The 12,131-nt window shown below is 38.0% G+C and overlaps 1 protein-coding gene across 4 annotated transcripts in view; it reads left to right on the forward strand.

Annotated features, from left to right (window-relative positions):
- Nucleotides 1-12,131, forward strand: part of LOC145984309 (ERI1 exoribonuclease 3-like) — a 51,512-nt gene that overhangs the window by 22,705 nt on the left and 16,676 nt on the right. For 3 of the 4 annotated variants that reach the window (XM_083117966.1, XM_083117964.1, XM_083117965.1), the window contains exon 2: nucleotides 6,010-6,430. In XM_083117966.1, the coding sequence (XP_082974092.1) occupies nucleotides 6,191-6,430 (240 nt within the window). In that variant the 5' untranslated portion in view covers nucleotides 6,010-6,190. The remainder of the gene's footprint in view (nucleotides 1-6,009; nucleotides 6,431-12,131) is intronic. The other variant, XM_083117967.1, reaches the window with a different exon arrangement.

Consider the following 12,131-nt stretch of genomic DNA (forward strand, 5'->3'; position numbering starts at 1 on the left):
CAAAACATAAAATTTGCATGCATCTGATGTCGAACTAAGAACTTTTATCTTTCGGGGAGTCAACATTATTTTTTTACTCAGTCGTCATATAACATGAACACACGCAAAGATTCACATGTGCTTTTTATTATTTTGTGTTCGGTAAGTACAAGTATATTCTTACATAAATTATTGTTTAATTTAATAAATTGTAAAACTCGGAGCCTGCTATACTAACACTCCTTCTGTCTATTGAAAGCGAATGTTGCGTGCATACGGAAATAACACAGAAAAAAAAAAGCGGATGGAAGCAATTTAAAATCAGTAGAGCAAGGTCAGTATTACGAGAACGTAAAAACACGTGCTTTCATTCAACTTCGAAAAATAAGAATAAATGTATGCATACAGAACACATATGCTTTCTTTTCACAGTTGTAAAAACATATAAATTGTACATGAAGTAAGTTACGGGAAGGCTCTCTCTTTTATGTCTGTGTATATGTTGTACAATTAGGTACAAGTATTGTACAATTAGGTACAAATTGTTGTACAATTATTTTCCCCAGTTGTCCAGTTGGAGTTGGGGGGCATAACACTGGTACTATTTGTAATCACAGTGCTTACTCATGTATTTTGTTTAATATTTTATTTTAAATTCACTGTCAGAAACTAGTGTTGCCAGTTCCTGGATGTAGGTTTACCTACTCTGTTGGTTGTCACTGTCAAGCTTCCAGTATTCGTACAGCATAAAAAGCTATAACCCCCCTCTCAAAATATATACATTGTATACGCCAATTCTTGCTGTGAAATTTCTATGCTGTTTAACCTAATAGAATTCAAATCTCTGAGAAAACCAAGTACTAAGCTTTAGCATTCCATATTAGCAAAACCTTTATACGTATGTATTTATAACTTCAATTTACTAATCAAAAAATCCCCCCTAACCAACCAATTAGCACATTTATATGGCCTTCTATAGATGAAGAAGACATAACATTTCCGAGCCAGTATTATTAATATGACATTCTTAACAGGTTAATGCATCAATCTTTAAGCAAACACTTAGGAATATTTGAAATTCAAACAATTCTTGTGACAAAAAACAAATAATTAGAAAATTCTTTTTAACCAAACAATCAACACAAATCTCTCTTTTTTATAGAAAAAAAACATAACATTCCTGAGACAGTAATAGTGAACACTGTCGTTTGAAATTAGAAAAAAATTAATCACACGAGCATCATCATCGTCGACATCGCTTATCCTGACGGGATGCACGACATGTTTATCCAACATATAAGAATACACGTTGATGATTAAGCGTTTTCCTTCTGCATCTCGTGCTCATATTTCAAATTTTAATATATCAGAAATAGTCACCAGGTATTCGATGCCAGACATTACACTTTCAAAACTCAAACTCGTATTGTTTGTAATATCCAACCCACTGTGGATTATTTTTGCAATAAACAGAATACAGTGCAGCCAATATACACCTCCGATTGTTACAATAAGACTTTACCGCTGGGCAAACTGCTCGAAATAGACGCCAAACAGAACACAGCTAAATTGATGATAAATAGCATGTTATTTGTTTGGTTTGCGTTACAATACAGAAATAATAAGAAGCACGCGCGTGCGGCACATCATTCCCCCAAGAGAGGTTTACAAAAATCACAATATATAAACATTTGGCCCCCCGGGGACTTGGAAAATTACGATAAAATACATTCGCTCACCACTGTTGCCAGCCATAAATCTCTCTCTCTTTTTATCTTACAGCAACATTAGCATCTCTATTTGTTTAGTTGCAGGTGGTTTGCCAACACTCTCTAGTTAATAATACTACATATTATACACACACACACGCACACGCATACTGTGTTGCCATCCATCCATCCATCTTTTTCTCTTTTACGGCAGTATATATTTGTTGCCGGCTCTCCTTGCCCAGTGTATGTATGTTACGCCAGTATATAAATTGGCTAAACCCCTTGCCAAGTAAAAAAAACTGTAGGTAAATATTAGCGACATTGTCAGTTGTTTAACTCTTCCCTCTCTCTTCCCTCTCTCTTTTTTTTGTAAAAAGCTATGGCAAAAATACCAGTAGGTTGCCAACTTTGCTTTATGCACTGTAAAACAAGCTTCAAGCAAAATTGCCAGCTTCTTGCTTTAGGTGGTTAGACCAAAACAAAAACCTTGGTGATTTTTTTTCGAGTAGGTGTTGACAACACTGCGAGCCCCACTTCCGGTTGCAGAACTCTCAAGCAATATTGCCAGCTCCTTGCTTTAGGTTACGTTAGACCAAGAAAAACCTTGGTGATTTTTTCGAGTAAGAAGTTGGCAACACTGCGAGCCCCACCGAGCCCCACTTCCGGTTTGTGAACTCTCAAGCAAAATTGTCAGTTCCTTGCTTTTTAGGTTAGGTTAGACCAAAAACCTTGGTGATTTTTTCGAGTAAAGCGTTGACAACACTGCGAGCCCCACCGAGCCCCAAATGTTGACTTGGTACCGGGCCACTAGGTCTACTCCCGTCCTTCACTGAAATGCCTGAGACATTCAAATACGCGGTACAGGATAAACAATTGTCCCTATAGACTTGCAACAAACGTTTCCATAGCAGTTTTATCCAAGAGCGCACAAAACTGATGTTTGTTCTTTGTTCCATGTTGAAATCACGACATACTTTCACGACACGTGCTCACATTCAACAACGCCACAAGCGGCAATGTCGCTCAAGGTCAACGGGCTCTGCGTTGATTTTTCGTGAGATACCCGTTACTTGTTCGCATTAAAATTGCCACACTGTGTAATATATAAAGTGACTAATCAGACTAATCACTAGGTAACCTGAAAATGTAATTATATGTAATTATGGATTACATATGTTGCATGTAAAATGCTTAATGATGAATAAATTTATTCTATTCTAATTATCATAAACCATGCAAAATATTTTGCTTTCTCGAGGATTACAGAAGGATAAGGGTACCCAAAACAGAACAATCATTACTCACTAAAAGAAAATTTTCATGACTGTTCCGAATGTTTATTCATCAAAGAAAGAGAGCAAGGTTGCCAACACATAAGAAATAATGTTGCCAACTACCAAAAACCTGGTTGCCATTCCTGAAGCACCATCATCATCATCTTATTGAAATGCACATTTTCCGATCGATTTTTCTTTTGTATTTTTGTCTCTTTCATAGGCTTCACACAGAACCCAGCATATTCACACAGTATGTATGATGTTTGCTGCAAACAACTTCTTCCACAATTCATTGTGCCATATTTTGGACAAACATCCGATCCTGCATTGAAAACATGCTGGGTAATCATTGTGCTTTTGGTCTTTGCCAAAGTGATTGAAGTTATTATTATCGTGATCCTATGAGGAATTGATACTTTGTACCTATTCTGAAACCCTACAGAGACTATGAAATGTGTGTAAAGTAGTTGCATGGAAATTTTCTTGCTGTAGGAAGGTTTCTAATTTGTTGCGCAATAAAATATTTCAGTACCTAAAATATATTTAACCTCTCATTAGGTGGGATGAAATGTGGGTTTAACTAGAAACAGAAGGACCACTGTACCCCCTCGAGAATTATGTCGAATTTTTTTTAATCAGCCAGGGTAGCGACACTTGGGAAACCTGGGAAGGTCAGGGAACTGGAGAGGTCAAAAAAAAAAAAAAAAAAAGAGTCAGAGAATTTTGTCTTGATTGACAAATGTTTCTTTGTTGGACTATAGATGCAATGTGATGCAATGAACCTGCCGGACATTTGATTTTGAAGAAGTCGTAATAAGTGCTGAACTTAAGTGGGAAATCATCTTACCAACCTTTGGCATAAGCTTTTAGGTCTCTAGTATGGATTGGACACTACCACGGTTCCAGAAACAAGTGATGGAATGGTGGGGGCAGGGGGGGATTTCCAGTGAGGCAGACACATTTGATGTCGCATTTAAACTGTATTGACATATGTTTTCTTTTTTTTATGGGAGCTATAAGGGGTTGGACCTGTTGACTAGAAGGGTGCACCCACTCTGGCACCATCTGACAGATGCTGGCCCCCATGGCAGAGTGGTTAGCACATCGTGCTACGGTGCCAAGGGTCCCGGGTTTGAATTCTGGCCTGGGCATAGATGTTTGTCAGTTCATCAATTTCATCACATCATCACTCATCCCCATCTTTACAAATTAGCCAAATGTAGCACAAAGGGCGAAGTAAAATAAATCCAATCAATCAACCATCCGACAAATGTCCAACACTGTAGTACGGTAGTGTGTGGACATTGTGAAGGAACATTGAAACAAATGAAGGCTTTTATTTTTGTCAGATAAATCTGACAAATGAAAAGATTCTCTCAGGCTATTGACCAGGTGAGTTGTGGAAAAGATTCCAAGCTTTCGAAAGCTAACATCACTCTCATCTTCATGGTAGAGTCCCTGGTCAATAGCCTGAGAGAATCATTTCATCATTCGTCACCAGGAAACCTTCAAGAATTACTTAAATCTGACTAATATCGAATTGCGACAAAATGTCTCCTTATGGCATAACAAGGCATGCACCACACTCTTATGCATCTGATTTTTTTGTCGGACAAACTTTCAGGCTCTCAATCCTAAGAACATCATTTTCGTCAGTAATCCATGTTCCTCTGCCAGCTCTACTGAATTTTCACTTTTCATCTACTGTTATTGAATTTAACAGGCTGAAGCTTTATCCGGGGATGGTCCAGAATGTGCATTCCAATTAGCCATAAATTAAAACACAAACTTCGGTAATAATTGACATTTTATTGTCTTAATTACAGTGGCCCGTATATGCCATATTCACCACCTTTCTTCTGATATTTGTTGTAATGTGTCTGCCTACAAAAAGTGGAACCGTCTGTACAGCAGTGTTACTGTCAAAACATAAGTCCTGCCAGAAACTGCTTCAGCTGAAGGAAGAGATGAAAGTCATAGCAAGTGATGCAAAAGAGTCCAGGTCAGGTGTATGGGGTCTTGCCTGAATTGTCTACATCCGCTTCTGAGCGTGAAAAAAAAATCTGATTACAGCACACAGTCAGTATATGAGAACTGCCATCTTTCTCATAGAGTTAAGTCAAGCTAACTCCTGCTGGCCCCCATAGCGGAGTGGTGAACACATCTTGCTACAACACCAAGGGTCCCGGGTTCGAATCCCAGCCTGGGAATGGATGTTTGTGAGTGTCCATTCATCAATTTCATCATGTCATCACTCATCCCCATATTCGCAAATTAGCCAAAAGTGGCACAAAAAGCGAAGTAAAATAAAGCAAATCAATCAACCAAGCTAACTACTTGCACGAGACCAGTTTTTATGGCAGTGACCCACTGTTGCCACTTTTACCTACAAAGAAACTTGCGGTCAAACAGCCAATTAGGCCTACTGTTATCATCCCCCTCCTATTTGATATGCAGTCAGCAACATTAGAATCCCTCCTCCCTGCAGCCGCCAGTAGGGAAACAAGATTTTGCCAAAATAACCATTCTGTGCTGTGAATACAGCAGGGTTGTCCTGGGTGGGCACAACCCAGTTTCCCTCATGCTTTTTTTTTTTTTTTTTTTTTCAGAAAGACCCACCTCGAAAAACTCCACCAAAAAACGTCAAAAAGTGGGTTTTTCAGAAAATGTTGTAAATTATTGCTCTAAATGCTTGTGAGGTTCTACGATTGTCAAGATTTTTTGGAAAACTTGTAAACAAAAGGCATAGCAGAGCTTATAATACTAAGAATAATGAATGTAGTACAAGTCATAGCTAGTGGGTTTTTCAGGCTATTTTCCTCAAATCATGCTACAAATTGTCTTTTAACACAAATAAATAGATTATATATCAAAAAAACATTGTCTGTGTCAACTTTTGTCCATATGAACTCTCACTTAGGAAATTGAAATTAAATGCATAATATGTTCTTGCTTGTTATGTGAAAATTGTATGTAATTTTTGCAATTTTATAATTTTTTTTTAAAAAAAATTAAGACTGTAATTTTGTGCTTCTTTCCAGTACATTTCAACAAATGGGAGTAGGGCCTCCCTGGTAGCGTAGTGGTAACGTTGTGGTCTTGTAATCAAGGGGTCCCAGTGCCGATACCCGGTGGAGGCCCATAGTCATTCAAATTCCATTTTAAACTGTAGGTCCAGTCCTGATTAGCCTATCTGTGCATAAAGTGGACTTATCTCAAGAAATGGAAGTTTTGCGTTTGAAATTATTAAACAATAAAATTTTGAAGTCAATACTACAAACAAACCATGTTAAAAACCCTCTTCTAGGTTCTACCAGAAATAAAACCAGACTAACCAACAATAAACCTGAAACTCGTTACTGGAGATATACAAAGATGGCAGCAAGAACATCACAGAAATTTGATTATTTTCTGGTGTTAGACTTTGAAGCCACATGTGAATACAAGGAGAAGATTGTCCAGGTGAGGTGTCTTGTGCATTAATTATTAACAATAAAGTGTCTAATAATAGTTGATGTTAACCACTGTTGGAGTGTATATTATGATGGCTTTGAAATGCAGTACTTCAAACACTTTTTTCACTTTGATTCAAATGCATGTACTTACCTGGGCTATTCCACCTTCACTTGCAGTCTAGCAGTTTCAACTTGGGTGTGCTTCATTTTTATGCTGTATTGCTTAAGGATTTTCCAAGGAAAATTTTACTTATTAAATACTAAGGTAAAGATCTGAAAGAACATTTGTCATGTAATCCATGGCTTTGGAGAGGAACCTTCTGAAAAACAGAAATTATTCCTGAAAAGTACCAAATCTGTATGTGTGACAGCTGATGTTCATTCCTCGTGATACATCTCACCTCACATAGAGTGTAACCAATTGTTGTGACCACGTTATGGTTACAAAGTTTTTTATTTGGTGAAAAGCAACCTTCTACTGCAAAATTGTTGTTTTTCATTGAGACATGAAACCGAACTAATGCTGGAGATAACGTTTTTGTCATGGGCTTTCCCATTGGATGCCCATGGCAGTTCTGATCCCACTGTAAACAGTAGTTTAAGTTCCAATTGGCCTATTTGTGCATATTAACTTGCCAAATAAATAGTCCAGGAAGATATTAAAGTGTTGAGGTATAAAAGCCTCAGAAGCAGAAAATATGTAATGGCATTGTTGATTTGTAACAGTTACAGATTTTTTTTGTGTGTGTGTGTGTATGTGCAATCATGAAAATGTATTAACGTAATAAGCTGATGTAAGAGATAATTATCTATCAGCAAGGTCTTTAAACTATAAATGGCACAGTTCATTGTGTCTTGCAGGTTGCCTATTCTTTGGCCCCTAGAAATTGAAAGTGAAATTGGAAGTTATGATGAAATTGAGTTGAACTTTTGTGTGTGATGTAAAGGGGCGAGAGACGTATTTTCATCACTATCTGGTACTAAATCTTTGAAGAAAGAAAAAAGTGTTTTTTTTTCATTGTGCTCTATTTGTCATGGCCTCCCTGTAGCACTCCTACCAACAAGAATTCCTCTTTCCTCCCATGCATGCCACGTTGCTTACTCAACAAATTCCTTTTGATTTAATTATTCCAATAATATTTGAATATGAATACAGGGTCGTTAGTTCAGAATTATGCAATTATTCATCCCTTTTATGTCCAAATATTTTTCTAACTTTGAAACGTGAGAAGTTTTATCCTGTAGGAATAAATAGTAGGACCAATACTGCACTTATGGTCCACTTACACCTGATGACATAGATAATAATACACATGCAAATTGTTCACTTCTATTTTTATTCTCTTATTGTATTTCTTGTGTGTTTATAACAAATGAAATTGTTCTGATGTATGGGCAGTTGCTGTATTCAGCTTCATTGGTGCTTTCATTCTATTGAACCTTGCATTTGATAAAATAAATCATAGGAATATGGTGATGGACATTTTGCTTACTCTTTATCTCTTCACTGTACCAAATGGGACAAATCAAATCACGCTTACCACCACATGAAGTGGTCCAGCACTGTTTGCTCAACTATTGTACAAAAAATAATAATTTTAGCATAAAATGGCAGCCTTGCTTCCATTGTGGAAAATAGTGAAATTTGCATTTGTAATATTCTTTCAAGTTTATCATATTCAATCTGTACGATACTATTGGTATGATTATTTATTTTTATCCACTTCAGTATTGATCAAAATGAATAAATGCAAGAAGCTCAACATGTGAAAAAGATGTGCTTACAAGTGTCTTCAATTCTTCTTATCCAATGTTTCGGACCTGCTTCTGAATTGTTCGTCACGAAATTCCAGGAATTTAAATGTTTATAAAAGGTTAACATATTTATAAGAAAAAGGATAAACTAAGAAAGTAGGATCTTGCTGAATGTAAAGGTTAGACTAGTCCTTGTTGGAAATCTGGATATTCTGCTTTGCATAGTAAGCAAGCAACACAGGGCTGGTTATACTATTTCCCCTCTTTCACCCAAGTCATTTGGAAAACAAAACTTCCTGTTTCCATTAGGGCTGAGCTGATATCACTTTGAACCAATAGCAATACCCATACAGATTCCCATGGACTGATGCTTGAAAAGTGTAGCTATTGAAAGTTGTTTGATTAATATTAGTGGTGAGTATTCCACTCCAATTATAAGCATCTATTTACCAGAGTGTGCTTTAAAATATTTAAAAATTACCGTGGTGGTCTAGTTGGTAGGGTGTTTGACAGCCACTTGGGAGACCCAGGCTCAATTCCTGGGGTTTCCGACCTTGTCCTCACATAAAGTGGCTCTGGGGCTCATCCATCCTCAAATCAATGGGTACCTCGAGCTCCCTTGGGGAGTAAAGGTGGTCGGACCTTGGTGCAGATCATATAATCTCCAAAATTGCGGAGATCGATGTTGTGTTTTATGTCCACTTTATCCACAGTAAGGCTAATCAGGACTGGACCTACAGTTTGTAGAGTGCGATCCGAACAACTATGTGCCTCCACTGGGTATCGAACCTGGGACTTCTTGATTACAAGGTGACGACACTACGACTGTGCCATTGGGGAGGCACTTGCCGAGGTCGAGAATGTGTTGGAGCCTACCCCACATTCCCTAAATGTACCTTCATGGCATGATGCTAAATGGACGGGGAACTAAGAATAAGAAGGGGGTGGTTTGCAACACTAGGAGATGGAAGATATTGGATCAGAAAATGGAAAAAGAACTAATATGGAATGAGATAAGGGCAAGAATAAATCAGATAAAAATAATAAAGTAGGACCTGACAAGAATAGAATAATCTATTGAATATGGGCTCACAATTTTTACGAGAGGATATACAGTTCACGAAATGAAAGCTGGCAGGAGAAGTTTAGAGAGAAAATAAAGTTGAAGAAGAAAGGAGAGGGACTAGGATGGAAAGAAGAGAAGGACACCAGAAGAAGAGTTGTGGTAAATTTGCAGGGAGACTTCAGGAGTGGGTGGATGAATCAAATGTCGGAGATTACCTACTAGTTAAAACCAACATACACCACTGCCTTACTCCTCCATTTGGTTTGTCTACTACATGCATTGGACTAACATGCACACTGTTCGAATCCTCAATGACTCCCCTATCTATCCATTTTTGTAGCTCCTCTTCCACTGCTTTTCTTTTAGTAAAGGGTATGGAGTATTGCCTCGATACTATAGGTCACGTAACCCTATGTATTTCTCGTTTCTTATCCCTTCACACATCCAGTGTTTTTTCTCTCTGCACGAGCTACATAGGATAATTTCTTCCTTATTTTCTTCTCCACAACAGCTAAATATTTCCTTTATTTCTTCAGATTCCTTCATTGTAGCTTCTGTGTTTTCATCCTCAACTTTATTTTTATCCGCCATTCTTCACTTTCTCTCACTTCGCCGTCTGATCCACAATTCTCTAGCCGCAACGTTGGTAGCCACTGAATTATGCCACCTTTCTTTTGGTGTCACTCTTTATACCACGGCTAATCTCTAGGGTTATGGGTTCTTTTCTTGGAATGTGAATCAAACAGCGGAGATATATACCAATGGATATAAATAAGAAAATATATATTCTGAGACTTCTACGATACAAAGACTATGTGCATGAATTCTTAGTACAAAATTTTCTTCCTTCTTTTATGGAAATATCATCTTCTTTCTTCTGTTATGGGAAGATCATCTTCTTCCTTCTTTTATGGAAAGATTATTTTCTTCTTTCCTTTGTTATTGAAAGTTCATCTTCTTTCTTCTTTTATGGAATAATAGCATTTTATTTCTCCTCGTCGTTTCTATTGCTACTCGATATGTTTTTGGGTGACAAATATGGATATAGCGCCACCAGGGTAACGACCGAAGCAACAACCAAGGATCGCGGTTATATCAGCACTACCGTTGGCCCAGTGCGACAAATGTATATAGTTCAACAGTCATGCTTTGGGGCGACAAATATGGATATAGCACCACCAGGGTAACGACCGAAGCGACAACCAAGGATCGCGGTTATACCAGCACTACCGTTGGCCCAGTGCGACAAATGTATATAGTTCAACAGTCATGCTTTGGGGCGACAAATATGGATATAGCACCACCAGGGTAACGACCGAAGCGACAACCAAGGATCGCGGTTATACCAGCACTACCGTTGGCCCAGTGCGACAAATGTATATAGTTCAACAGTCATGCTTTGGGGCGACAAATATGGATATAGCACCACCAGGGTAACGACCGAAGCGACAACCAAGGATCACGGTTATACCAGCACTACCGTTGGCCCAGTGCGACAAATGTATATAGTTCAACAGTCATGCTTTGGGGCGACAAATATAGATATAGCACCACCAGGTTAATGACCGAAGCGACAACCAAGGATCGCGGTTATACCAGCACTACCGTTGGCCCAGTGCGACAAATGTATATAGTTCAACAGTCATGCTTTGGGGCAACAAATATGGATATAGCACCACCAGGGTAACAAACAAAACTCTAGCAAGAAGCTATCTTCTCGCCAGAAGGAAAAGACTCAGATTTTGAATCGACTGCTTAACTTCCTTAATCTTCTATATGTACCATGTATATGGATTATTTCAGTCATTGAGTTTCCTTTATTCCTTTAGGATTTTTATCCTTTATTTACAACCATTTAGTCTCTACTCATTCCCTTTTATTTGTTTTATTTGGTTTTAATCACTTTCTGGTTCCACCTAATTCATTAAAAATTTACTTTCCATTTTTTCTGTTTGTGCTGCCATCTATCGTCGTTTTCACCAACTATTTCCCCATATGTTTATCATTGGCTTCACTCATTCCGGCACGTAACACAATGCCAAATAAATAGCCTATGAAAACAGCTGGAAAAGAATAGCTATGAGAAGGAGGATAGACTGGACATAAACAGAAGAAGGAAGAAAGTTGCAAGGGAAAATTGGAAGAGATAGAAAAAGAGGAAGAGAAAGGAAAGTAGAGGTGGTTTGGCATAAGGAGTATGTGGAAGACCACAGAAAAGATGTTCAAAATGCTTAGGAAGCGGGCATTAAAACTTACAGGAAGGGAGGTTGAAGCATCTTGAGAATAGCGAAGAATGAAAAGAAGAAAAAGGAAAACAGAGAAGAGGAAGGGGTTATCTACGAATTGAAGTGTAAAGAATGTCAGTGTGTGTACATAGGAGAAACAAAAAGAGGCTGAAAGACAGGTTGAAAGAACATAGGGATGATGTAAGACTTAAAGAGAGAGAGAAATGCGATATTATAAGCACACGAGAGAAACAGGACATGACATAGAGTGGGATGAGGCTAAGCAGATAGGAAGGGAGAAGAGAATGCTAGTGAGAAAATGGAAGGAGGCCAAGGAAATAGAGAAGAAAGATGAAGAAGACACAATGAACAGGAATGGGGGACTGAAGATAAACAAAAAATGGAAGAAGGTGTTAGAAAGAGTAAAAAGGACAAAAGCGAAGGAGAAGAAAAGAAGGAAGAAGAATGAAGAAAGTAAAAATAAGGAAAAAGAGCGTGAGATAAGGAGTCCAACCTCCTTCCAGATGAAAGGAAATGTTTATCTAAATTGCCTGTCAGGTGAAACAACAGTTGACAGGAGAAGGCCACCTGCTGGAACACCTGGAAAGGAATGTTCCAGATAAACAACTTTCTAATATTCTTGTGTCTGGAGGGGAGTGATT

The sequence above is a fragment of the Lepisma saccharinum genome, chromosome 2, assembly GCF_977018435.1.
Source record: "Lepisma saccharinum chromosome 2, izLepSacc3.1, whole genome shotgun sequence".
Taxonomy (NCBI): Eukaryota; Metazoa; Arthropoda; class Insecta; order Zygentoma; family Lepismatidae; genus Lepisma; species Lepisma saccharinum.